General features: G+C 43.7%; 1 protein-coding gene across 1 annotated transcript; it reads right to left on the bottom strand.

Annotated features, from left to right (window-relative positions):
• Positions 1-320: 320 nt before the first annotated feature.
• Positions 321-26290, bottom strand: LOC102446119 (C-C chemokine receptor type 8). Its single transcript, XM_089776578.1, has 3 exons — positions 11192-26290; positions 5360-5828; positions 321-2174 (listed from the first exon to the last, which is right to left on the bottom strand). Exon 3 carries the CDS (start codon positions 2161-2163, stop codon positions 1105-1107), a length of 1059 nt encoding a protein of 352 aa, XP_089632704.1. The 5' UTR covers positions 2164-2174; positions 5360-5828; positions 11192-26290; the 3' UTR covers positions 321-1104.
• Between the last annotated feature and the right edge of the window lie 1170 nt (positions 26291-27460).

The raw sequence follows: 27460 nt of genomic DNA, 5'->3' as shown, positions 1-27460 counted from the left end.
TCGAACTAGCGGGGGTAATGTAGTCATCCGCAGTTGCAAATGAAGCCCGGGATTTGAATTTTTCCTCGTGGAGTACAGCTAGTTCGGATTAGGAAGCCTAATCCGAACTAGCTACTCTGTGCCGCGTGTAGCCGCGTGGCACGGGGTTCGAACTAGCCGGCATTTAAAAATGGCACCGGCCGGCTTCATGCAAATGAAGCCCAGGAAATTCAAATCCCGGGCTTCATTTGCAACTGCGGATGACTACATTACCCCCGCTAGTTCGAACTAGCGGGGTAGTGTAGACATACCCTAAAGGAACTACCAGCATCGACAGGAGCGCCCTCTCAGTTCCAATTAGCGTGTCTTCACTAGATCCACTAATTCAAACCCCAGAAGATCGACTGCAGCAGCTTCGATCTTCTCTGTAACGTAGACCTGGCCTGTCTTATTATTTATCCCTTTCTTATTGATTCCCAAAATTCTTTTTGCTTTTTTTGACTGCTGCTGCACGTTCCGTGGATATTTGGGGAACATCTGAAACTTTAGACTAAATAGGAGTTCAGATAAATGAAAGTGCTATTTTGAGGCGCAGTTTCACTGATATGGAAATCCAGGGAATGAAGGGAGGCGTGCTGATGTTAGCTTATTACTGTGTATTTTATTAAAAAGAGTAAAAAACAACTTCCTTGAGAACTGCTATACATATACAAATACAAAGCTGTTCATTTATGCTCACAGGTACAAAGAGGCTAACTGAGAAGCTGTGTGTGTATGTGTGTGATGAACATAAGGCTACTGGATGAACATGCTCTAGATTTGAGTAATTAGGATTTTTAAATAAAGGGAATTAGGAATTATGCTGTATTATAAAAGCTAATTCATTAATTCAGTTTAGTTACATGTCTTACACATGCCCATAGATCCCTGAGCAAAACCACAATATCTTTTTTGAGAGGAAGTGTAGTAATAAAAATAGCCGAAAACTTTATTGAAAGCTAAGTCCTCTCAACTACTCTGTGAAGTAATGTACTTACTGAGCTGCCTGAGGTGTTTTCTTTCAGTCAGTGATACTTATATCACACCATCTGCATCCCTGAATGTCTGTACTTATCCCATTCTATTTTACATTATAGGATCAGTAATAGAAGTATGTGATGACGGGGTGCGCATGGAAGAGGTACTATAGTGGCTCTGAAAGACACTGTGGTCTTTGCAAATCAATAAAAATTTTCTGAGTATTTCATGAACATATTTCTTGAACTTCTCACCCACAAAAGCATAGATCAGTGGGTTCAGGCAGCAGTGGAGGAAGGAGATGGTTTCAGTCACCTGCAGGGCCAGGTCTAGGTCTCTGCTTGTCTTGCAGTCATCTATGATGTTCAGGCTTCGCAAAGAGTCCAGAAAAAGCACAACATTGAAGGGAGTCCAGAAGAGAAAAAACACAATTACAACAATGAAAACCAGCTTCATTGCTTTATACTTGTTTCGGTTCATGCATCTCTGCAGGTTTTTCAAGATCTGGGAGTAGCAGAAAATGAGAATGGCAAGTGGGATCACAAGACCTAAGATATTGACTTCAAAATTGGTTAGAAGTTTCCAGGTGGTCCTATTATTCGGGTAGTATGGAGCACACTTCATAATGCCATCTTCATCAAATTCTTGGATAAATATAAGATTAGGTACTGAAGCTAAAATAGTCATGGACCAAACCATGAGGCTTAGAACAATGCTGAGTCTAGACGTTCGAACTTTCAGAGCATACACAGCATGGACAATGGCTAAGTACCTGTCTATACTCACGAGGGTTATGAAGAATATGCTGCTGTAAAAGCCAATGTAGTAAACTCCACATATTATTTTACACATTTCATTTCCAAAAGTCCATTGGTCTGAAGTATAGTGAGCCAGGAAGGGGAGTGAGAAAACAAAGAGCAGATCAGAGATGGCAAGGTTCAGCAAATACACATCAGTCATGCTGGATAGTTTCTTACAAATTATCAGAACACAAATGACCAAACTGTTTCCTACAAAGCCGAACACAAACACCACAGAGTAAAGGACTGGAAAAAACACTGATTCAAATCCCTTGATTCTCTCTGGGCTGCAGATGGAACCCCCCTCCTCAGGATAATAATCGTCCGAATCATTAAGAGGAAGTTCTGTCCCAGTTGAATCATCCATTGTGGGAGGACCTGTTCAAGAGCACAGAATTTAATACAATCTAACAATCCTGTTACTTAGCTAATAATCTAAGCACAATTCTGCCCTGACATCCCACACATCCCCATTGAAGTCCACAGAACTGCATAGACTGTAAAGAGGTAGAATTTGGCCCTGAGAACAAGCTAGTCTTTTCAGGGAAAAGAACATTTCAGCCTCATACAGCAACTCAACCAAAGCCACCCACAGACCAAGATACCTCTGGAAGTTCAGGGGAAGTTTAGATGGAAAGAGGCTGGGGGTAGAAGTGACTGTATCCCAACCCATTTCCTTAGGCACTGTCTGGAGCCCTTTCCCATTAGGGAAGCAGGCAGGGATCTAGAGACACTGCTAGAGAAAAATTAAACCATCAAGGAAGGGAAATGAAAAGCTAGACATGGGGAGAGGGAGGTGGAAAGCCACCAGACAAAGAAACGCAAGCCAGCTAGAAAGTGAAGGGAGGAACCCTAGAGAAAGACAGGGAGAAGTAAGAAAGGATAGAATTAACCTTGTAGAATAAGGACAACCTGAGTTCGCCGGTGGGAGCTGGGTGATTACTGGAACCTTGCCACCCGAATGAGGTGTTTGGGGGCAGCAGGAGCAGTTTGGAGGCCTGAGAGAACTGGAGGTGTTGGATAACCAGGAGGGTGAGGGTGCCAACAGCCCTGCCTCAAAACAAGGGGAAAAGTGCAGAGAGTATCCTACAGCGTTGCCTCCGGTGTGAAGACCTATGGGTCAAGACAGAATTTTGGGGATGATTCTCACCCACAACTGTGGTTTTTGCATGTGGAGAATGAGCAAACCCCAGCAGGGATCCTGGAGGACTACCAGGGGGAGTGGGGGAAGAACACCACCAGGAGAGCATCATCTCCAGTAAAGGCATAAGAGCCTGGGAAAAGAGGAATTGTTCTGCCAGACAAGTAGATGGGGTGATCCTAGTTCCCTTGTTCAAGCCCTGTTTCAGCCATCCCTACTTTTTTTGAAAAAGTGGACATTTGTCCCATTGCTTCTGCCAACTTGATTAATGAAGAAGAGCAAATGACTCAGATGCCCATTTTTGTCAAACGAGTGGGCCGTGGAGGAACATGCAGTGGAGCAGGCAGTGATGCCAGCCCCGTGCAGGTGTGGAGGCAGGACTCGGGCAGTGGGCAGGCTGGGCTTCAGCAAGCAGTTACACCAACCCCAGCCTCTTGCAGGGTGGGGGCCTTCAGGTGAATGGCGCAGACCAGCACCACACAGGAGGGTGGAAGTCTCAGGCTAGCCCCATGCGGTGCCCTATTTTCCCAACAAGTGGGCGGTCTGACAGAAGGCTGAGAATCAGTAGCTGAACTATCACTCCGGTCACTGTAAACCCAACTAGTTTCCCGGGAGAAGGGCCCAATGGAGGGAAGCTGGGCCAATCACAAATCAGCCTGTGCTGGGGAAAGTTAAGGATCTGGTTAACCCAGTAACTGGAAGAGTAGAAAGACACCCAGCAAGAAAGTGCAAGGGCATGGGAGAGAGAGAATGGGGGGTGCTAGCAAGACCAAGATAAAAGGAGATCTCTTCATTGGAGAGATCCTGCTCCTCTGCAAAAGATCCTGATGCTGATATGTCACGGTAAGGACAGTTGCTACATGGGACTGTGAAAGGGTGCTGGCTGAGTTAACAAATAAAGTACACTGTGGTGTTTACAAACTGGAGGTGCTATAGCCATTTGCTGGAGAGGACCAGAACAGAGGGCACCATCCCCATCACAGGGCATCTCAAAGTGGAGGTACCTAAAATTAGTAGATGCTTTTGAAATTTTTGATCAAAAAGTCCCATAACACACATTTAACCAACACTTGACTACCAGATTGGCTGCACAGAACATAGTCATGACTCAATGCAGAGGGTTTTACACATGCAGCTCTCAGGCACCCAAAGGTATGTCTACATTTGCACTCTCTTTTGCACCCGCGCTTCATTTGCATAATTGCGTTATGGCGCTATTTCAAAATACAAAACATGGTGTAGATACAGTTATTTTGGGAGAACACCCTTCTTCCAAAATAACCTTAATCCTCATACAATGAATCTTAACAGTTATTTCGGAAGAAGGGTGATCTCCCAATTAACCGCATCTACACCATGTTTTGTATTTCGAAATAGCGCTATTTCAAAATAGCACAATAACACGATTATGCAAGCGTGGGGCATTTAAATCCAGGCTTTGTTTGCAATTTCAAATGTCTTCATTTGCATCCCTCTATCGAAAGAGGGTGCAAGTGTAGACATACCCCAAGGGAGAAACGCTAAAATGCTAATCAGCACTCACCAAAACCAGTGAGAAACTGCTTAAGAATATTGCAAAAGATTGGATGTCCTTTCTTGCACACCAGCAACACTGACTCCAGCTTAAAACAATTCTTATTAAGGTTAACCAAGCCATGAATACATTCAGTTTTAGAGTATGGCTGCACTACAAATAAAAGGTGTGTGGTGTTCTTCACTTGGGTTAGCTCATCTGGGTTAAAACAGCAGAGAAGACACAACAATTTGGGTTAGCAGCTCAAGTTCAAGTACTTCCTCATAAGTTTTAATGTGAGCTGCTGTTCTGAATTAAGGAGGGGGTGAAGCTGGGCTTCTGCCAATCTGGATCGATGCTCCCATGTTGAGAAGACGAAATCCCGGGGTTCCTCTGCAAGATGTCCCCTATTTATCCCTCCCATGCAGCCAGTTAGTCATCACCTTGCCTTTCTTAATGTTGCTTCAAAAAGAGTTCTTCCAAGGGCAGGCACTTGCTGCTTGACTCCCAAGGCGTCTGTATGTTCAGTCTTCTTAATGAGCTCACTTTGCAGGTATTGTCTTAGATCTGGCTCCCAGACCCTGTCCACCCTTGCAACTGCTGCTGGAGGTGCTTCCCTTTCATTCATTCACACCTCATTCATTTCAACAGGGCAATCAAGGAAAGGCGAGAGCTCAAAAGACATTTTTTCTTACAAGATCTATATATCTTAATACAAAGTTCTACGAGAAATGTTACAGAGATTCTATAAGAACACTTAACAAAGATAGATCTAAAAGGACAAGATCTTAATACAAAATATAATCTCACAGGGATTTCTCCACACAAACACTGTTGAAGCTGTGGAAAATACATACATTATCAGACAGCTGGAGGAACTTTTTATGCCCCTCTATCATCAATACTTACCGTAACTCCTGAGGTTTTTATTTCAGTGCCACTTCATAAATTTGATAATTGTCTTCACGATAAAAAATTATGTCGTCTTTTTTCTTTATCTTCACAGCTGCAGAACTGGGATAACAGACATCCAGATAAGTTATCTATTGCTCATCAGTAGCAAGAATATAAATGTTGTACTGTATCTAAAGAATATAAATACTCACCTCAAAAAATCACACCTTGTTCTGATTAAGATCTAGCATTTTGATCTCTAGGCAACGTCACAGATGACATTGACGTGCTTTTGTTTTATTTTCCCCCGGGTGTGGATGACTCCCACAAAGTTCAGATCACAACCTTTCTGGGTCCCTTTTCTCTTTTCTGCCACCCACAGATTTCTCAGAAGCTCTTCTGTCCTTGTGCTCCATTAATGGAAGTTGGAGTCCAGTCCCCACTTTCCCCGAAATCATCTGTCTTTGTAGTGTCCAGTAGAGCCCTGAGCAAATACAAAAATTTGGATCCACAGCCATAAGAATCAACTTGTACCTGACTCATGAGCTACACTCATATTTTATGTGTATACATATCATCCATATCAGCACACTCTCTCATAGAGTCCCTCTCAGGAAGTGAGCCTGGGTTGGTGCATGTCCTATATAAGAAAACTAGACGGCTTAATAAATGTACACAGTATTATTGTTGTTGTTATTATTGTAAACATCAATCTTATAACACAACAGGCATCAGAACAAGTTGCTTTTTACATAAAATGTCTCAAGTCAACAATGCCCAAACTCACAAACTGAACTAAAAAAAAAGTCAGCCACCTATTTAGCTTGGCTACCTCTAGTCTGCATCCCTCTGCCGACAGAGGGATGCAAATCAAGCACTTCAAAAGTGCAAATGAGCCCGGGATTTAAATATCCTAGGCTTCATTTGCATACTCACGGTCAGGCGCTCTGACGATCACACGCCCTTTCAAAATTGAAAATAAAGGCTAGCCGCGGCTCTGCCGACAGCAGGGAGCTTTTACGGCAGATCCTGTACTCCTCATTTTTTGACATATGCATCTTCAGCAAGATTCAACTGTACGGAAAGCTTCAAGAAAGGGCTTTCTAAATCACGAGATTACAGTGGGGAATGTTGAAATGTACATAGTGATCCTGGGAGACCTGGTATACCCCCTACAGCTGTTGCTCTTGAAACCTTACATGGAAAACCTCGACAGCTACAAGGAGCATTTCCACAAAAGGCTGAGTAGGTGCCGGATGACAGTGGAATGTGCCTTTGGCAAATTAAAAATGCGCTGGTGATGCCTTTGTGCAGAGCCGGCCCACGGTACAGGATAACCGGGCTACCACCCGGGGTGCCTCATTGTAGAGGGCGCCACGCAGGGCTGCTGGACTGGGTGGGGGCAGCAGCTGCGCAGGGTGCCCGGGGGCAGGGCTGTGCATGTGCCACATGCCCGAGGTGGGGCTGCGCATGTGCTAGGCACGCAGGGGCAGGGCCGCGTATGCATTGCACTCCCGGGGGCGGTGCCGTGCTCCCGGAGCCTGGGATGCACAAATGGCTCGGGTCAGCCCTGCCTTTATGGCAGGTTAGACCTCAGTGAGGGTAATATTCCCCTGGCCATAGCCATGTATTGTATGTTGCATAATCTTTGTGAAGCTAAGGGTGAAAGTTCTCATGAAGGGTGGAGTGTTGAGGCACACTACTCTGCTGCTGGTTTTGAGCAGCAAGATACAAGTGCTATCAGAGAAGTCAGAAGGGTGCAAACAGGAAGTCCTTGAGGCAACACTTTGAAAATGAGAATTGGCAATATATTTCTCTATCATTGGTGCTACAATGTTATATTACATATACTTTTCCTAGGATGCAATGGTGACATTTGAAAGCAAATGATTAAGCTACCTGTGTATATATTGGTAGTGCCTGTTAATCTCAATTTATAGGAAACAAATAAAGTTGAGTTACCATTCAAAAATGTTGCTTTTTTGGCACAAGAAAAAATATACACAACACCCCCACACAAAGACTTTTGGTGGGAAAGGAGGCACTAGGGAGTTGAGTTTAAGGTCCAACTATCATTTTGAAAGTTTCCTGAGGAGGTGGAGTTAAGAGGAAACTGAGATGTTCCAGAAGGGGCAGGATGATGTAGATGGAGTTTGTGTGTGAGGGCGGAAAAGTTCTGAATGTACAACAAGGGAGAGCAAGCATACATCTACGTGGTCTGCAGCATTATTAAGGACTTCAGCATCTGCATTTGCTCCCCCATGACTTTAATGATCTGCTCAGTAATGTCCTTAAACTCCTAATTTTCTTTTCTGTCCTACCTTTTGACTTCCCTCCACTCCTTGGCTATGTCTACACTGGTTGCTCCATGCGCAAAAACTTCTTGCGCAAGGGTTCTTGTGCAAGGAGACCTGCACAAGAACACATCCACACTGCCATGTGTGAGATGTGCTTTTGCACAAGTGTGGATGCACAGCAGGTATTCTTGCGTAATAAACTCTATAGCTAAAATAGCTTTCTTGCACAAGAGAGCTTACACTTGTAAGAAAAGAGCGTATCTCTTGTGCAAGAAGCCCTCTCTTACCACGCTGAACTGTAAATATTCTTGCGCAAGAGCAGGCGGGCAGTGTGGACACTCTGTAGATTCTTGCGCAAGACCGGCCATACTTGCGCAAGAAGCCGCCAGTGTAGACTGAGCCCTTGAGTTCCCTTTTGCCTGTGTAGGGAATAATTTCTAGACATACTGGGTGCAGGTGAAAACAAGCAGAGGATTTATTGGTTCACACAGCTGGTGAAGTACCCATCAGGAGTTAATCTGGTGAACACTAACTTAACCAAAACATACATTAGATTAGCTAGGTAGCAGATGGATGGAGGAGAAGTAATTTGATAGGTCTAGCAGCAAAAGTGAAATATGCACATAAGCCAATGGTCTACAAAAGTAACACAGCATCTCCACCCATTACCAATTTAACATGTTATCACCAATACAAATAGTTATTCCTAGCAAGCTAAATAAGCCAACATAAACAAAGGCATGTTGATGGTCATTTTGTCGGCTGGAAATCTAATGCATCTCCTGTGGGGATGGTATTGCCTTGGCATGATCTTTGGGATCCAAGCTTATTTTCTAGGAACAAAGCAGACAATGAAAAACAATCCCGCACGGTTGTTTGGTACCGGCCTTATCAAAGTGAGGACCTTTTGGAATGTGGTTGCCAGGGGAACCAGGGTCACAGTAACTGCTGTACTGTAGGCTTCCCAGGGCTGGCCTAATGATTTGAGATTTGAGTTTGTCAGTTCTCAGCAAGATACCATGGATTGCCTCAATTTACCCTACACCTGCATTGGAGAAGTGTAGTACCTCCCAAAGCTTGTCTTCTTTGCTCCATATTGGATGCTTTCTTCTCTGATAGAGATAATTGGCCAGTGCCGGGGGTGTGTTCCTGAAGCCACACCTGCTGAAGTGGAAGGAACAATGTATCGAAGTTTATGCACACCATTGCAACATTTCAATAAAGTGTATCTTTTGTAGCATAACAATTACTTTCTCACTGGCCCTTGGCAAACTCATATCTCAGCCAACACCCAATCTATGGTGAGTGTTGGTGGTGTGCACATGTGTATGTTCTGCAAGTTTGTGGTGTAGCCGACTAGTGAAAAAAAATCTAAAATTCTTCCCCACTTTTCCTCAGGCGAGGGTCATTGTAGCAGAGATTTCACTGCTGAGGGTAAGCAGGGAAGTGAAGGTACATCAACCGCATGCTTCTGGTCTCTGTCCTGGTCCCTATGCTGTTCTCCCGTGTGCTGCTTTGGTCCCTGCACAAGTGATTGCCAAATAGGGTGAGGAATTTTCCTACAATGGAACAAAGCACCTCTTCAAAGGAACCTTTGGCAGAGGATTACTGAGTACCTCCAGGAACCTTTCCTAGGGATTTCTCTAGAGGATTCCTGTAAGATCTTTGCATGCATCAACACCCTGTTTCTGCATACTGATTAGCTACACAGGGCAATGCCCGGTGCGTAGAAACACAGCCATCCTTCTACATTCTATCCCCTGAACCCACCTCCGCACTACCCAAAACATAGCCATTTGCCAGGTGGCTTCTTGCTTGCCAGAGAGAGCAACTGCTGACACTGGCTAGACATCTCAAGTGCTGTTCCCGTCTGCCTGGATCACCGGCAATACCGCCAGGTTCACCATTTCATTGTCTAACTTTACTTCTTCATCAATGACTTCATCCTCTGGGTTAGATCCTATTTCCGCCACCTCCAGGCCCACCAAAGTATCCACAGGTCTCTTGATGGTAGAAGTGGGGTCACCACCAAGGACTGCATCCAGCTCTTTTTAGAAACACCAAGTCTTAGGTGCAGCACTGGTTTGCCTTCCTCCATGTATAGCTCACCTGCCTCAGCTCCTTTATCTTTGCCCTACACTACAGCATGTCACAATTATTGCCCTTTTTGCACAAGTCTCAAAAAATCTGCCTGTATGCATCAATATTCTTATGGCTAGGACTGCACAGTCTCTTCTCCCCATAAACTGACCAGATCAACAGTAGTCCAAGCAAGAGGCTGGTTGCTGTGATAACTTGTAATAGTCACCCAGGATGATGCGATGAGACCTCTCCATGCTCAGCCAACAGGAATGGAATTTCAAAAATTCCCAGGACTTTTAAAGGGGAGGGATGGATAGTTATTTATCTGGCCACAGGGCAGTGAAATTCAAACTCTCCCAATACTCCTCAACAGGGTATGTGCTGAAGCCCTCTTGCCACTGCAGCTTCAATGATGGGGGAAGGGAATAAAAATGCCTGTTAAGCCCACTAAGAGCTTTGCTCATAGATTCTCCCTAGGCATCCAAGGACATTCCTGCCCTAGGTAACACAGAGATAATTGCAATGGAATTCGCCCAACTGTAGCACCTGAGAGCCGAGATGAGTGGGAGCTTGAGAGTCCGATGGCAGAAGGGGTGGATCAGGGAGACCAAAGAAATCAAGGCAGCAGCAGAAAAAGCCCATCAGAGGCAGACGAAAGCTCAAGCAATTCAGTTCCAAATATTGGAGCAGCAAAAAGAACTCCTCCCAGGGAGTAAACTTCCCTCTGACCACACTCACAACAAAGGGGAGTGGAACAAAGTCTGCCCTATTTACCAAGAGGCTGGCTGTATAGAAGAGTTCCTGTCCACCTTTGAGACACAGAGTCAGAACCACAAGACCCCAGAAGGTAAGTATGTATGTAGTCTCTTGGTCAGAATAAAGAGGAGGGCAGGACAAGTTTTTAATGAAGGCGGGTGATGCTATGATGTCTAAGTGTAACCTTTATGCCAGTGTCAGCCGACGGTCAGGGCAGTGTGTGTGTGTATGTTTCCGAGAAAAGGTTTAACATCCGTGCCTTTACTGCTAGGACCGGGGTCCCATCGCAGAGGGTGGCCAGCAGGCCAACAGACGCCCCGTTATATAGGAAGAGCTTATTACATCTTAGATTTCAGCTGCTAGAATTTCATAATTCCTTCGCAGCGGGCAGCCTTGGAGAAAGACTGAAAGATGCCCCAGTGGATCCTGTCACCTGGGAGTGACACAGATCCAAACGCCCAAGCTCTTCCTATAACTGTCCCTTTAGACCGGCTGAAGTTCTTTTAAATTGTGCTTAGTTCTGTTACAGCAACTGAAGGAGGCAGGTTAAAGCTTAAACAGTTACAGGTTTATTTGAGGAAGCTTATAAATCATATGGTTGCAATGGCTATTGTTCTATTTCTTAACTATTAGCAAAATATAGGTCTTAAAAATGGTTACAAAGAAGATAAAGATAGAAAAATAGAAATAATGGTACCAAGTAACAGCTTACTCTTTCTATGTGTACACTTAAGACAGAGGACCACATCCAGGTACCATTTTTACCCCCTTCTGTGCCTCTCGACTCCAGCATGTCAGGCCAGGGCCGGTCCCTCAATTCCTAGGAAAGACGAAAATACGAGGTGGGCGTCCCCATAGAACCTCGGGAGGTCAAACACCTAACCCGACCAGCAGGTAGAGGGTAGAATGACACTCAAAATGAGCGTGTGCTGGGCCCATCTTATATAATCATGGGGTCACGTATTTTCTCTTTCTTATCTGTAATGCCAATTGATGCTGGTCTGTCTGCTGTGAGACCAGTTCTTACAAGGAAGTTGTGAACTTAATTTACACTTGTAAGAGAGAATTGAGATGATTAAATTGGAAGTACAGGACATTGTTTTCTCAGTGGGAAATTCCCCTTCCAGGGACTGTGTGTGTTCGAATCAACATAGGTGCCAGCCGCAGCCTCGAGGCCAGCTTATTGACTTAGCTGCTCTCTATCCACATATCTGTGTTTCAGCTTCTCAGGATCAGATGAGCCAGCATAGACTATGCTGATATTATTGCTCCTTCTCTGCCCTGTGCTTCAGAGAGGCAAATAAGATGGATGATATGGGGTTAGTCTGTCTGGCCACATTCCACCCCCTGATACGACACACCACGTCCCAGTAATGCAAGATGGTGGTTTGCCAGTACCTCTTGCCCACCTTGGAGGAATTTAAAAGTACCCAATGGCCTGATTAGAGGGTTTAGGATCTAGGAATTGACTAGGGATCTTTCCTGGTGCTGTGTATCAAATGTGCACACAAGAGATAGCTACATTATCTAGGCATTGCACAATACATAGGGTTATGCAGAAAAGGAGTACAACAATCAAAACAATTAAAACAGTGGTCATAATAGAGTGTAGGAAAGGAGTTAAGGAAAGTTCTAGCAGTTGGGCTAACCAATTTAGCCATGAGTTATTTACATTCTTAGTTACAGCATGTCTTATCCCATTCCGTTCATTGCCACTTCCCTTGCCTCCCCCCAAAGTTATTTTGAGGACTGCGGTAGTCGCTGTCATCGAACCATACCAGTCCCCATCTGAAGATGTCACTCTTGTTTCACCAGTCATTTGGGCTGAGAGGGACAAACTCGATTCCCAGTCCAGTGGAGGAGTCAAGTAAGGTGTTCTGGTACAGCAGTAGCAGTTAGGATGAGGAAGAAGACCATGGCGAGTTGGAGTGCCATGTCTCATTTCAATAGTCTGTAACTAACAACAGTGGTTGCAAGCGCTACAACAGCAAGCGGTATATATATATACAAAAGTTCATGGTGGTTTCCCGGATCCACACCAGCATTGGGAGGGATCCATCCCACTGGAGCACAGGGTCATTTCCTCAGTTTCCTGTGATAAAACATAAGGTTCGCCGGTCTTGGATACAATCCAAGCCTCAGTAATGGTTATTGGTGTTAGCCCAGCGTCTGCAGTGGTCCAGACTCCTTTTCCTTTGTAGGAGTGCGGTAAATGGGTTTGTGTTCCCAAACTGGGGTGTTGGGACAGGGCTATTAAGCCGTTTAGTCCCATTACTGTAAACAACCCTGTTGCCACTGGGGTTGAGTAAGTAAAACCAATTCCTGAAACAATTTCCACTCCAGTTAAAACATACTTCCACCCTTGCTTACTGGTGGGTAGTGTACCAATATAATCTACTTGCCAGGTTGCCCATAGTGCTTTTCCATCTTTTAGTTTGGCAAACCATTGTCCTTCTGTTATATGTTTCCTGAGTTCAGCACATAGGGTGCAAGCTTGTACCAGATCTTTGGCTTGTTTGTGGGTGATAGGCCACCCCCTGGCATGTGCCTGCCGCACCAGCTCATCGCTTTCTGTGTGTCCCAAGGTTTCATGTAGCCAAATGTACAGGTGTTCCCAATCCACCTGGGCAGCAAAAATTTGTACTGCTGAATCTGCTAGGTTATTTAGCTTGTGCAGCTAGAGTATTATTCTTTTGGACACATGACTTATGCTTAAGGCATGTGGGGTTGCATGCTGGTATATCCATTTCCAATATTCCAATCTCCAAACAGGCTTTCCTATTTCCCAGTTATTATTCTTCCAATTAGTTATCCACTGGGTGGCTCCAGCCCATATAGCACAGGAGTTAGTGTAGATGGTACTGGCCCCTGCCTCACAAGCTAATTGATTGCTGCCAGCTCTGCAAGCTGAGCTGTTCCTTCTATGATTGTGGTCAGGGGTGCAGTGGATGTGTCTGCTGAAACAGCAACAGCCTTCCCTGTCCACTTTCCTTTGAAATAACCAGGCAGCCTGTATTCACATATAATGTTGAATTTAAAAGCAAGCCAAAAGTGTTATCAACTCAGCCTTGAAAGAGACAGTTAAGTTTCAAAGCTTGAATTTCTAAACTAATAATTTGGTTTCTAGAAAGTTAAATGTCCTTAAGAGTTGAATGCCCAACAGAAGCACTAACCAATTTCTGCCTTGTCTGTTTGCAATTTTAAGCAAGAGGACATTATCCAAAACAAAATAAAACTAGTCAATTTGAAATCCACAAAATAGAGTTACAATATAGAGCTCATTCTTTATGCAGTTAACCAATTAAGTTTCAGTAGAATCCCTAATTTTCCTTTGCAGATTTAACAAAGGTGTCCATAGACAAAACAATTACATTTGATTGTTTCTTTGCATAGATCGTTTGCACAGTGCTTAAGGAAGAGGCTGCAAAGAAACAAGGTGTCATTTTTAAAACAAGATTTCCCTTCACCTATTACAACCATCACTTAATTCCTTCCACACTCCCATGGAGTCCACCTTTTATCTTCACATTCCCTCAAATCACTTGCTTTGTCCTTTTAAAGAAAATGTTTCTCATTCCTAGTAACTTTCCAATGTCTGCTCTACTTTCCTTATTCCTGCTAAATGACTTTTCCCAATGACACAGGTTTGTCTACTATTAATTTGGTAAGGAGGGTGAGCTTGTTCACTAAGCCTCATACCTCCTGGTCCTTTTCTTAAACATATTCCTGAGGGAGGAAAAACAAAAAATAAAACTGAGTTGCTTTAACTCTCAGCACCCATCCTTAAGGGAATCTAGCTTGTCTGGGTACTGAGGGACATGCATTTCTACCTCTCTATGTCTGCAGCAGAGGTATCAGCCAATTTTGAAGAACACCTCTTTACAGGTTTTCCACAGAAGACAAAAACTGCAGCTGTTTCCCTCTCCTTTGAAGTTGAGGGTTTACATATACACAAGTAGTTAGCCAATTTGTCTTGTAGGTCTGAAATTGTATGGATAGCAATTAACACTTGATCAGACCAAGGGCTATGCCCGAACCTTTGCAAGATTTTGTTCAAAAAGGGGTAACATCTTTTACAAATGCCAATTTCTCAGTCTTCTCTCTGCCTTCTTAAAAGACTGCTTACATTTAAACTTTTCCTAGTATACCCAACCTCCTATTGGGACTAAAATAGCAATACCAATACCTCCTTTTTCTTTCTTTCTGGAGGGCTACAATTTGAACTTTCTGATCTCTATTACCTGCAAAGCTTCTTTGTGCTGCCAGCTAGGGCATTTACATCACAAAGGAAATCACAACCTGTTGTGGCTCTTGGAGCTTTCACAGCATTTTAGTTTGTTTGCAGTTTTTTTTTTTTGCTCATTCTATAGTTTACAGGAAAATGTGCAATCTTTGTTTACCACACTACTTAGCCACATTAAACTTTGCATAGAGTGTAACTCTTTCTTTATGCTTACAGTTTTCCTGTACCTTCATTAAACAACTTGGACTAAAATGGTCTTACTGAAAATAAACCAAATCAATTTGTTTTAAACCTACAATAAACCTACAAGCAAGATTACTGGACCTTGAAAACTTCATATATTTACACACACACATATATATATATATATCTACACACAGATACACACCTTTCTGTCTGAACCTTTCTTACACTATTTCTACATAGCTGTACAACGATTACATTCCCTTTTTATTCAATGGGGTAGTTCAGTTCCAATAGAACCCCCTCTCTTTAGAGTTCTTTTAGCAGTCTCTCTAATCAAATGTACAGATTTGAATCAAATTTGCCTGGATTATTTACAGACATTCCTTTGGAAAAAGGGCCCATTTTTCCTTCAGAATGACTGTAAAGAAACCACAGTTTTCTATCTACACCATTTTAGCATTTGCACAACTGCATTTGCTCTCCATTCTCTGCAGAGTTTAAATTCTCTGATTCTCTTTTCTTAAAACACTTTCTTATCTCTAAAATAAAAACTGGCCTTGTTTCAGATATTACTCTTGTAAGTATGCTTAAGGATTTAGATTTCCAGTACTTAGCCTTTTTCTCAGTTCTACCACAAGGCTTTCAATCTTATCTGTTACCTGCCTGCTTGTCTGGGCCTGATCCTGTTTTTCATTTTCTGCCTGCTTGCCTGGGCCTGATCCTGTTTTCCTTTCTAAATGGAAAGTGGCCCCTTTCCACAGACTCAGGCTTTGTCCCATTCTTTAGCTTGCAGGCAGTTCTATACTTACAGAACTGCACCCACAAATCCTCAGGATTTCCCCAATCCTTTCCTAACATTTCTCTATCCCATTTTGGGTTGCCCCAACCTTCCTGGGCAAACCCTTTCTCTATACCACTAAAATCCGTGTCTATCATGACAGGCTTCATGTTGCTGTATGTGAACCAATAGCACAATCCTGCCGACTACACCAATTCTGTCAGCCGACGGTCAGGGCAGTGTGTGTGTGTATGTTTCCGAGAAAAGGTTTAACGTCCGTGCCTTTACAGCTAGGACCGGGGTCCCATCGCAGAGGGTGGCCAGCAGGCCAACAGACGCCCCGTTATATAGGAAGAGCTTATTACATCTTAGATTTCAGCTGCTAGAATTTCATAATTCCTTCGCAGCGGGCAGCCTTGGAGAAAGACTGAAAGATGCCCCAGTGGATCCTGTCACCTGGGAGTGACACAGATCCAAACGCCCAAGCTCTTCCTATAACTGTCCCTTTAGACCGGCTGAAGTTCTTTTAAATTGTGCTTGGTTCTGTTACAGCAACTGAAGGAGGCAGGTTAAAGCTTAAACAGTTACAGGTTTATTTGAGGAAGCTTATAAATCATATGGTTGCAATGGCTATTGTTCTATTTCTTAACTATTAGCAAAATATAGGTCTTAAAAATGGTTACAAAGAAGATAAAGATAGAAAAATAGAAATAATGGTACCAAGTAACAGCTTACTCTTTCTATGTGTACACTTAAGACAGAGGACCACATCCAGGTACCATTTTTACCCCCTTCTGTGCCTCTCGACTCCAGCATGTCAGGCCAGGGCCGGTCCCTCAATTCCTAGGAAAGACGAAAATACGAGGTGAGCGTCCCCATAGAACCTCGGGAGGTCAAACACCTAACCCGACCAGCAGGTAGAGGGTAGAATGACACTCAAAGTGAGTGTGTGCTGGGCCCATCTTATATAATCATGGGGTCACGTATTTTCTCTTTCTTATCTGTCATGCCAATTGAAGCTGGTCTGTCTGCTGTGAGACCAGTTCTTACAAGGCAGTTGTGAACTTAATTTACACTTGTAAGAGAGAATTGAGATGATTAAATTGGAAGTACTGGACATTGTTTTCTCAGTGGGAAATTCCCCTTCCAGGGACTGTGTGTGTTCGAATCAACATAGGTGCCAGCCGCAGCCTCGAGGCCAGCTTATTGACTTAGCTGCTCTCTATCCACATATCTGTGTTTCAGCTTCTCAGGATCAGATGAGCCAGCATAGACTATGCTGATATTATTGCTCCTTCTCTGCCCTGTGCTTCAGAGAGGCAAATAAGATGGATGATATGGGGTTAGTCTGTCTGGCCACAGCCAGGTAGAGCCAGAAGCAGCCAGGGCCAAGTTCAATATCTAATAGTTCCTCTCCATCCATCCAACACACAACTGGCTTACGCCCCCACCCAATAACTTGGGAAATTCCCACTACACTTCTGGGTATCTCTGGGAGGCAATGCTTCCCCACTCGCAAGTACAGAGTCTGAGTGTAGAAAATAAACTTTTAATAAAAAGAGAGGGAAGTAATGTGGAAAACACCAGTCAGAGTTCATAATCATAAACCATCAGTAAAAGTCCCACCCCAGTAGGTTGGGCAATGTCCTTTTCCTCTCAGGTTCTTAAGTCCAGCAATGTAAACATCCCCTTCACATGCCCAGCCTTTCTCTGCACCACACTCACACTTGCTGCTCTTGGTCAGGGCAGACTCAGCGTTCAGAGATGCAGCTGCAAGCACCTCCCACTCTGATTGTGGGGGAGAGTTAAGGAGGCATCTTACTCATTCTGCTGGTCACTCACCATCTGCCTGCTCACTGCTCTCTGGTGCCACCCTACTGGCCATTTGTCTCACCTCTCTGCTGCTGCCCTGCTGGCCGCTCATTGCGCCTCTCCATTGCCGCCTTGATTGTTGCTTTTTGTACTGACCCCTTATCATGCCACCACCGCTCTTCTGGCCACTCGTCGCCTCTCTCCTCTGCCACCGTCCTGTTTGCTCTCGGTCACCATCCATTGCCACCCAGTTCTTGGCTGTGATTTCTTCCCATCAGTTTCAAATGATTTCAGCTCCCAGTGATTTCAGCTCTTAGGAAACAGGGTATAAAAAAAACACAGCTCCAACCTAATGATGCCTAGTTAGTTCTGTTCTTTGAACAGTGGGAGTGCGGGCAGGAAAGGTCAAACCACTCCAGGCAGGGGAAGCCATATAGCTTCCTGTCCAGAATAATCTGACAAGAGCTCTAATATTTTCTGCTAACTGTGAGCCCTTCTATTTCAAACAATTTAGCACAGTTCTACTTTTCTGTATTCCCACACAATTACAAACATTGGTAACCATATTTTAGCCATCCCTGCCATTTAATACAAACACAGCTGGTGTTGGGTTAAAATTGACTACAATGAGCAAAATAACACTCCATCTTCTGAGTATCTAACACATCTAAGCAAAGCAAGTGTATTTATAGACATACCCCAGGTTTCGGTCATGTTGATTAACAGGTTCCCCTTCTGGGACTAGTTTAGAAACAGAAACAATTATTTATTGTATTAACACCACCCTACCAATGGACCTGTTTAATAAGAGAGCTAGTTCTGAACAGTCCTCAGAGTCCCAAAATAAAGTCCAGCTCAACATTACAGCCCATTCATAGTTCTGGTATCTTTCCATGTAGCAAGAAGTCTTCTTCTGTCCCAGTCTGTTCACAACCTGTGCTCCCATAGCTTATTAACTGGAGCTTAGCTGTCTAACTTTGGCTTTAGGCTTTATGAAAAGCTGTTCAATAGAAACACCAGTATTGCCATCCACAAGCTTTCAGTAATCACGAATCATGAGATTGGTTTTAAAATAATTAGATTTTTAAAATATACATGTTTGAGGACTTTTGTTTTGGGTTTTGAGCCTTCTGGGTTTACTCAGAAGCATTCACTCAGATCCTGTTTACATCAGAAATGTAAAGAAAATGTGCTTGAAAGATTTACGTTTATCCCTGAAACCTATTGATTGAAAGTATAGCAGTCCTAACATGTCTGATCACATCACTGATGTTGAGTATGTGCACAAGATGCTTAACAGGATAACAGAAGTAATTATGAAAAACTGTTTTATATAATGGTCCAGGAGCAATTGTTATAGATAGTTACAGGTGGGGTAAAAGCAGTCATCTGTGACAAAAAGCCTTCCAGCCTTTTGGAGGCTGCAGAAATTGCTGTTGAATGTGTTTAATCAAGGACTCATGAAAAAGGCAAATCCCAGAGGAAGGGAAATTTCTTGCCCCCCATGTTAAGAAAAGAGGGGTCTGTGCATAAACTTAATCTCAGGTTGTTGGGTTTTTTTACATCAGGGGGACCCAAGGTAGTAAACCCCCCACCCTAAGGGAATGCAGGTAGTCTGTTACTGTCGGGCTCAAGCCACATAAAACCAAATTGGCCCAAACTAAAAGTTACTCCATGGTCCACCCTACAACCCCCCCCCCCCAATGTGAGTGCCGCTACCATAGTCACAAAAGTAACAGTAAAGAGAGTAGAAACCCCAGTGAACTATATTAAGACTGAGTCTTGGGAAGGTGGTGAAATACTTATTAAGGCTACTAAAGTCAATGGCATAGATTGGAAGGAGGACCAGCGTGTCCCAAATCACTTAGGTCAAGGAAAGTTTGGTAAGGCAGAAAGATAAACTCCTTAGTAAGAGTTCAAATATTTTAGCTTTGGCTGAATTCTGTGTAACTGTAAGAGGCTACGGTGCATCTCGAGTGGGAGGATTTTAAGGGAGATGCAAGCCACAGAAATCTGCTTCCTGTGGATATTTTAATACAGTGGCTTTCAAACTTTTTTTTCTCATGACCAAGTGAAAGAAAATTGTTGATGCCCACGACCCAATATAATTTGACTAGAATGTGAGCTCTGAGGTGGGACTGAGCAGCCAGCAGCAGGTTCTAGGCAGTGGGAGTATGAAACTAGAGTTCAGGGCAGGGCCAGTGCATGGAGTTCTGTGTACCCTCTTCCCCCCACCTAGGAGCGGGGCCTGCTGCCGGCTGCTTCTGGGGCGGTGCCAGGAGAGGCAGGTAGCTGCCTTAGTACCCCCGTAGTCACCTGATCACCTTGCAGCAATGAGACCCAGTGCCTGACATTCCACAACCCAGCACTGGGTCACAACCCATAGTTTGAAAACCACTGTTTTAATAGACAATACTATTTTTAGCCATGTTTAAGCAGCAGAGGAAGCAAGGTGAGAGAGGGCCAGCTCCTTGGCTTCCTAAAGGGGCAGGGTCATGAGTGGAAGGGACAGCCAGTCCTCTGTGCCATCCAGAGCAAAGTGTGACCCTTCTCCAGAACTCAGAGCCACATGGAGTGTGCAACACAGCACTCCAGTGGCCATTTTAAGGGCCTATGGATCTGGTCACCACCACTGCTGCCACAGTGGTGGTGGTAGCTCAGAGCCCCAGGCCCCTTTGAATTGCCAGGCCCCAGGGCAAATGTCCCTTTTGCCCCCTGTTGATGGTCCTGGTAAGTAGGCTAATGTCACAACTCAGAAACTCACCTGATTTGTCTGTGGACATCAGGGAGGGCTTTGAGGGGGAGGGAAAACCCTCCATCCTTTGTCAGTTAAAGGTGGTAGCCTGACCTCAGAGGAGAACTTTGAAAGTTCTACTGTTTTACCACACCCTGCTCTGAACTTATTGAGATTGAAAAGGAGTTTGAGGCTCTACAGACTTATCGTACCTTCAACCAGAAGAGGGTTGCTGCTCAGAATATTACTTGGCTGGGGAAGGAAAGGGTCGGGGGGGTTGTTTTGTTTTCGTTGTTTTTGGAAGGAGGTTTGTTGTACTGAGCAGTTCCCACAGATAAAAGGCATTTTGATGAGATTTGCAAGCAGGTGCTGGAACTTGATAAAACACAGAACAGAGTTGTTGCACTTAGCCCATAAGTGTCCATTTACTGGACATTGAGGAGTAGAAACAACCTGTGACAGGTTTAAATTGAATTTGTATTAGCCTTATACATTTGAGACAGTAAAAAAAATACTGTAAGAGTTATGACTTAACAGTTAAAAGTGTAAGGTCGTATCTACAATGGTGGCAAAACTGCTTTTTGGTGACAAAACAGTGAGAGCGTAGTTTTGGGAAAAACATCATGTTTTGATGACAGAAAATTTCCAGCCCTGCTAGAAATGTTTTTCTTTTCCCCTCCATTTATTGTCCACAAAGAGCTAGTGTGGACTCTATTGTTTGTTTTGTCGAGGGGATGGCTTCCACTAGTATCCCACAATTCCTGTCCTGATGCTTTTCTCAGAGTTTTGTGATCTCTGCTGCCCTGCAAGGATGTGCCCCTCCCCTTTCAAAGCTCTAAGAAGTATCGGACAGCTGAGTGAGCTGCTCCATTTGAGGAACAAAAAAGAGCAAATCATTGGAATGGTTCTGTTCTGTCCCCCTACACGCACAGGAGCTGGCAGACTGCTGCTGCAGGGGGAGGACTGGAGAGTTTCATGAAGAGCTCACAGAGCTACTCATTATGCTGCTCCCAGCACCTGATAATGCAGTGGGAGAACTCAGAAGGAATCCCAGGAAGTGCAGGGATCAGCTCTGCCTTCCCATAACACTGCTCTGGGGATGCTTACCCACATTGCTTTGCTCTGTCTATCAACAGGGTGCTAGCAATGTGGCCATCACATTTCAACAATGAGAAGCAGAAAAACTAGTTTGATGGGGTTTCACTTCTGGCAGCTTTTGCACGGTGACAGCACTTTGCTCGCCAAACTTCCCCAGTATAGATAGCCTACTTGGCTAAAGGGACCCTGCAAGTCACCATCACAGCTGTGGCCCGTCATTAAGGAAGTGCTTGCTAGAGCATCTCTAGGTATCGTAAGGCACCTCTTCAAACCCTCCAGGAATAGAAATAAATAAATACTTGTTGAGGTGGATTTTGCCACCAGGAACCCTGAAGCCAGAGCATTATCTAATGGAGAAGCTGAGACTGTGGCTACTGCCCCAGGCATTGTTTTTAGCAGGGTCAGTTTCCCAGAGAAATCTTGTCAGACCCTGATGCACATTCCATGTCAGTAGTTTTCAAGTTCCTGGAGTTATGCAGAGCAAGGCATATAAAGACTGCCCACATTTTAAAGTTGTAGACCCAGTTAACTGAAAATAAACATTTTAAACAGTCATCAGTTAGTTTTATAGAATCTGCATGACTATCAGTATACTGAAATCAATGTCACAGCAGTATTACTTTCTGCATCACAAACGGGGAAATCCTCCAGCAAATTTAGCAAATTCTGTGACATTTATCAGACTACTGCTTAAAAGTCTTATTTTCGGTATACCTACGAACAGCCGGAAGAAGGTCCTGGACCACTGCCATAACATAATATTATCAGATGCTTGGAAGAGAATTTTGAATTCTCATAGTTTGAAAACTTATTTGTGTGTTTTATAAAATATAATTAAGAACGATCACAAGTTTGATTATTATTCATTTGTATTGCAATCGCCATAGAAGCTCAGGTTATTAACTCAGTACTGAAGAAACAGAACAAAGTAACAGTCCCTTCCCAAGATATTTCAATTGTGTTTTGGCTGTTCTCGTCTTCTTTACTTGATATTTAATGCCAAACACTTCAAAAGCAGTTGCTTATATGCAGGTTCCCAAATTCATGGTTAGGGCCAATATAAGAGACCAAATTTTTAAAACTCCTGAATTAAGTAAGAGCTTCTGGGTGCTCATCAGTTTTGAAAAATTGGTACCTAAATATGGTGTTAGGCCCTTTGGAAACTGCCAATCTAGAAGTCTACTTTTGGAAGACCTCGGCCTAGCAAGCTAAAGCACAAGCTTTAATCATGATGCTTTTCAAAAAGCAAATGACAGTAACAGATTCTGCATTCACTTGGGCCCAAGTCCTAACCTCAAGCTACAGATATGCAGCTCCACTGACTCCATTGCAGTTGTTCAGGTCACAATGCAAGCTGACACTGTATTACGCCAGTGACAATGGGCTCCGGATGCAGTTGGCTTTGCACATCAGCACATTCTAGAATAAATGTACCTTTGTCTTTGCTTCCGCCGCAGTGCCACAAGATGTACTGAAATGCGATGCAGAAATCCCCACCTTTTGGCTCAGACGTCAGCATTAATGTGACAGATTCCACGGCCTCTGCTGATTCTGATGTAGATTACAGGCCACACCTGGCCCAGAACTTTCCTCAGTAACTGGTGACAGAATGTGGCATCTTGGTTCCCCTCTCCTCTCAGCTAGTCAATGACATCAATGGAATAAAATGGATGTGTGAGTACACACTGTTCCATTGGGCTTAACGTACCATATAGCACAAAGAAGAGAATGATACTGAGGAATACCATGGAGTGTGTGCAGTATTCTCTCTGCACTACTTGTATTTCATGACTAAGGTCTTATGCCGTTGTTCTTAATCAGGCAAAACTCCTATTGAAGTTCTGATCTACGCTGTAGCATTACTCTGGTATTACTATGCCATTCGGGGATGGAAATGATCCATACCTAACCCTCTTCCCCAAGCAGACAGTGCTACATCAATAGGAGAGTTTCATCCACCCACATGGCTACCGCCTCTCAAGGAGATGAATTAACTATGATTCTGGAAGAGCTCTTTCCCTTTGGCATAAAGCGTCTTCATTAAAGCACTACAGTGACTTAAAGCATTTCAAGCAGACACTTGCCCTGAGAAAAGCCTCAGATGCTATGTTTGTTTCACAACGTGTTGATGGTTTTGTCGCCCTATCACTCCCAAGCATCAGTGAAACACTTGTGGGGAAATAGCTGTACCAAACAAGGCTACAGTCTGGTGTTATTAAGCCCCAGAAAGTGAGACATTTTTCCTGTCATATAAATGATACAAAGCCCCGGTTCTAACCATTCATGGAAAATAACACTGGCCCTTTTCTTCAGGGCAGAGGTATCACCCTAGAGTGCTATCCAGGTTCTCCTCTGGGCAATCATATGTTGGAGCTATACCTAGCTCATAGAGCTGGAAAGGACCTTGAGAGGTCATCAAGTCCAGTCCCCTGCCTGCAGGGCAAGACGAAGTACCATCCCTGATAGATTTGCCCCAGATCCCTAAATGGCCCCCTCAAGGATTGAATGCACAACCGTGGGTTCAGCAAGCCAATGCTGAAACCACTGAGCTATCCCTCCCCTCTATGTTGCTTTCCAGAAGTTCTCCAGGATGTTATAATTGGATACAGTACATAATGCTTCATTTTCTATTTTAAGCTATTGCTTACAGTTTCTGTTGAGTGTTAAACCTCGATCAAGTCACATCACTTCTCTGCGCCTAAGTTCCTCAGCCGTAAAAAAGGGACTATTCTAACATTACTTTCCTTGCTCTTGCTAAGTGTTTATCAGTCCAAATGCAGAATCTGGGCATCCGAGAGAAGTTCCCATTGAAAACTGGTTTGTAAAACACTTTCTGGAATTCTTCCTAATTAAGGGCATTAAGATAGGGGGGGTCAGAAGAACTGGTTTATTCTGATCAGAGCTCTTGAAGAAAAGGCATTACCATCCCAAAGATGTTAACCGCTTTGAAAAACATGGAGATCAACATGAAATAATAAACACTAGCAGGAAGTCAGGCAGCAATGGTTTTTTTTGCCACTTAGCTATCTTTACATCTTTCACTGCAGCTATCAGAAAAACCTCATCATGAAGACTTTTGCAGAAGATAGTGCAAATAATTCAGGTTTAATTTTAGCTGACAAGGCTAACAAAGTCTGACCAAAGAAAATCTATTTTCTAGATTCATTTGTTTTGACAGAACAGAAGAATATACATATCCTGAAATAGCATTAGTTGGTGTTATTTTCCCCATCTTCCACTTGTTCTTTGGAGCATGAACTATAGCATTTGCTGAATTAAAGCAGAAAATAAAATAAGTAATATGGCTGACATTTTGGTTTAATATAGTGCCTCATTTCTCATGGTGCTTTGCCCATTATACCACAGATAATCACATCCAAAGACAGCACGGTGCAGAAGGACACAATTTCTGAAATATGAAAAGAAGTAGATCACCAAGAAGTAATTAAACCAACATGGTTGCTTCTGAAAATAGACCTGTACAAGAGTGGTATTTAACTACTCAGACCTAGGAGGTCATCAGTGGGAACATGAGCTGGGAAGATAGTCACACTGTTCTCAAATTAAAAAACAAACCAAAATTCATTGACAAGTAGGCTGTGGTGTGACCTCTCTCAAAAAATCAAAGGTAGTTGTCATCCTGAACAGAGGTACAAAGAGAATGGCATTTGTAGCAGAGGCCATTTCAATGACTGTTAAAAGAGACTGTGGCAAGAAGACAACCTGAGGCATAGGCACTTGTATCAGAGGCCTGGTATGAAGCCTGAGGCCTGGGCTACAGAAGTAGTTATAGATTTACTGATATAAAAGACAAGCTGTGAGTAAGGAGCACGACCCACTCACAGAATCTGACAAGAGCAGGACTGATTTTACAAGAACACACATTCCCTAAGGTGCTAGGCACAGAGTGCTCACACAACCGCATTCCAATATCAAGGATGGTACAAAAACATTCCTCCAAGATAACAGGAACACAGATCCATTTGGAGGTTTGGTTGTTACTCATTTTGCTAGAATGGGCTTTTACTTAGCATTAGCTCGCGTATCTTAAATAAGATTTCTGCAGCTGGATTTCTGCCAACATGCAGCTGTAGCATGTCTAGCATTGCTGTATGCTCTTCAATACAGTATGCCAGATTCCACAAGAGCCCAGTGTTGGATCCTGGTGAAGTGATTTCTGCATATAGTTTGGGGTCTTTGGAAGACATGTGCTCAGTCCCTCCTTATGAGCTAGTGGCTTCAGTAATTATTCCAGCAAGCTACAGCCCTGCGCTGGGCAGCAATGTAGCAATAGGAAGAGACCTGGTTCAGCAGCTAGCGATCTCCATGGTACTGGAGAATTCCAGAGGGGACAACAGGCAGCAGGCAGGAAGTATGTGGCTTAGCAAAGCACATTTAAGGCTTGATCCAGAATCAAAAAGGGATGGGAGACTCCCCATTAACTGCCACGGGCTTTGGCTCAGACCCTGAGAGATCATAACCCTGCTCCAAAGTAACTTCCAGACAGTCTGAGCTCTGAAGCTTAGGACATAATAAAGCTAAGATGCACCATTTTTATTGCTCACATCCTAAAGCAGCTTTCCCCACATTGCTGACACCTTAACTGTCTGATGACTGTTGTGGTTTTCAGCAGAAGTCTGGCAGGTGGTAGGAAATAGACATCTTAGTGCACTGGTAGTATCTGCTGTATATTGGTTTTCTATGGTGATAAGTATTAAATCAATTCACTAATGTGATTCAAGACAGGTCCCCACTGGAACCGCAACCCTGGACTCATTCCCCACTTCTGGAGTTCTGGAAGAGGAAAAGGCACATGCCTCAGCTCTTTGGGGCTACATCTACACTATGGCTTGTCTATGTCTACACTGGCGGGTTCTTGCGCCAGAAGTATGCAAATGAGGCTAAGTGTGGAATATTGCTGAGCCTCATTTGCATACCTAATGAGCTGCCATTTTGCGGAAGAGGCTTTTGCGCCAGAAAGAGCTGTCTACACTGCTGAAAATAATCAGTGTAGTAGCATTGCATAAGAGGGTTTTTCTTGCACAAGAAGAGGCAGTGTAGACAGCTCCTTCTAGCACAAGAGCCTCTTCTGCAAAAATGGTGGCTCATTAGATATGCAATTGAGGCTCGGCGATATTCCACACTTAGCCTCATTTGCATATCTCTGGCGCAAGATCGAGCCAGTGTAGACGTAGCCTATGAGTTTTGCCAGACGAGGCAATGCAAATGAAGCGCGGATTAGCATTTTCTTGTGCTTCATTTGCATAATCTCTTCCAATCCATTTTTGCACAAGGGGTTTTTGCACAAAAACAAGCAATGTGGACATTTCCTTTTTGTGCAAAAACCCCCTTTTGCACAAGATCCTTATGCCTCAGAAAAAGAGGTATAACCTTGGCCTCTCTCAAAACAGTTCACCAATACCCATTAACCCTCGCAATACTCTTAGAAAGGTAAGGATTCTTGGCCTCGTTTTACAGAGATGTTGAGGCACTGAAATTTGTTCAAGGTGATCAGTGTGCTCATGGTAAACTTGAAACAGCACTCAGAACTCCCAGTTCCTCATTCCCCTGCTCACACCATTAGACTACCAACGTTATTCCTGTTGTAAAGCAGGCTTTTTCTGTCCACGGCCTTCACGCATAGCCCATCCTGCCACACAAGGCCCCTCACACAAAACCCAGATACTCAGAGGAGCATGGGAAGCACAATGCAGTTTTTGTAAAGAGAATTTAACCTTACAGGCATCCTGGAACTCAGAAGCACCAGAAAATAGGGAGGTGAGCATAACTAGATAATACCCAGCTGCACTTACAGATAAGCCTCATTTAACTGTAGCTTGACCGGTCTTAGAGGCAAGAGAAAAAGAAAACATAAGGTAATAAAACACAACTGTCTCACACTAACTATGCCGCATCTGTCCTGTCCTGTCCTGTCCACGAGGGGATCACACATACATCTCATCACTAGCCTATCAGGCCCTGCCAAATGCAGAACTAACTACAAAAACTATTTTCTTTTGCTAACAAGTAATTAAGAGCTAATCTGTTTTGCATAATATACACATGTATTTCTTCAATTTTATCTGATAGTAGTTTTAGTTCCTTGCTTGTTTGGTTGCCGAGGCGTTTA

This window comes from Pelodiscus sinensis, chromosome 2, assembly GCF_052426305.1.
Source record: "Pelodiscus sinensis isolate ZL-2025 chromosome 2, ASM5242630v1, whole genome shotgun sequence".
Taxonomy (NCBI): Eukaryota; Metazoa; Chordata; order Testudines; family Trionychidae; genus Pelodiscus; species Pelodiscus sinensis.
The sequence above is the reverse complement of the archived record's forward strand: the minus strand, read 5'-3'. Positions and strand labels throughout refer to the sequence as shown.

Coding starts and splice junctions, on each gene's coding strand:
- LOC102446119 (XM_089776578.1), bottom strand. CDS start 2,163: ATGGATGATTCAACTGGGACAGAACTTCCTCTTAATGATTCGGACGAT.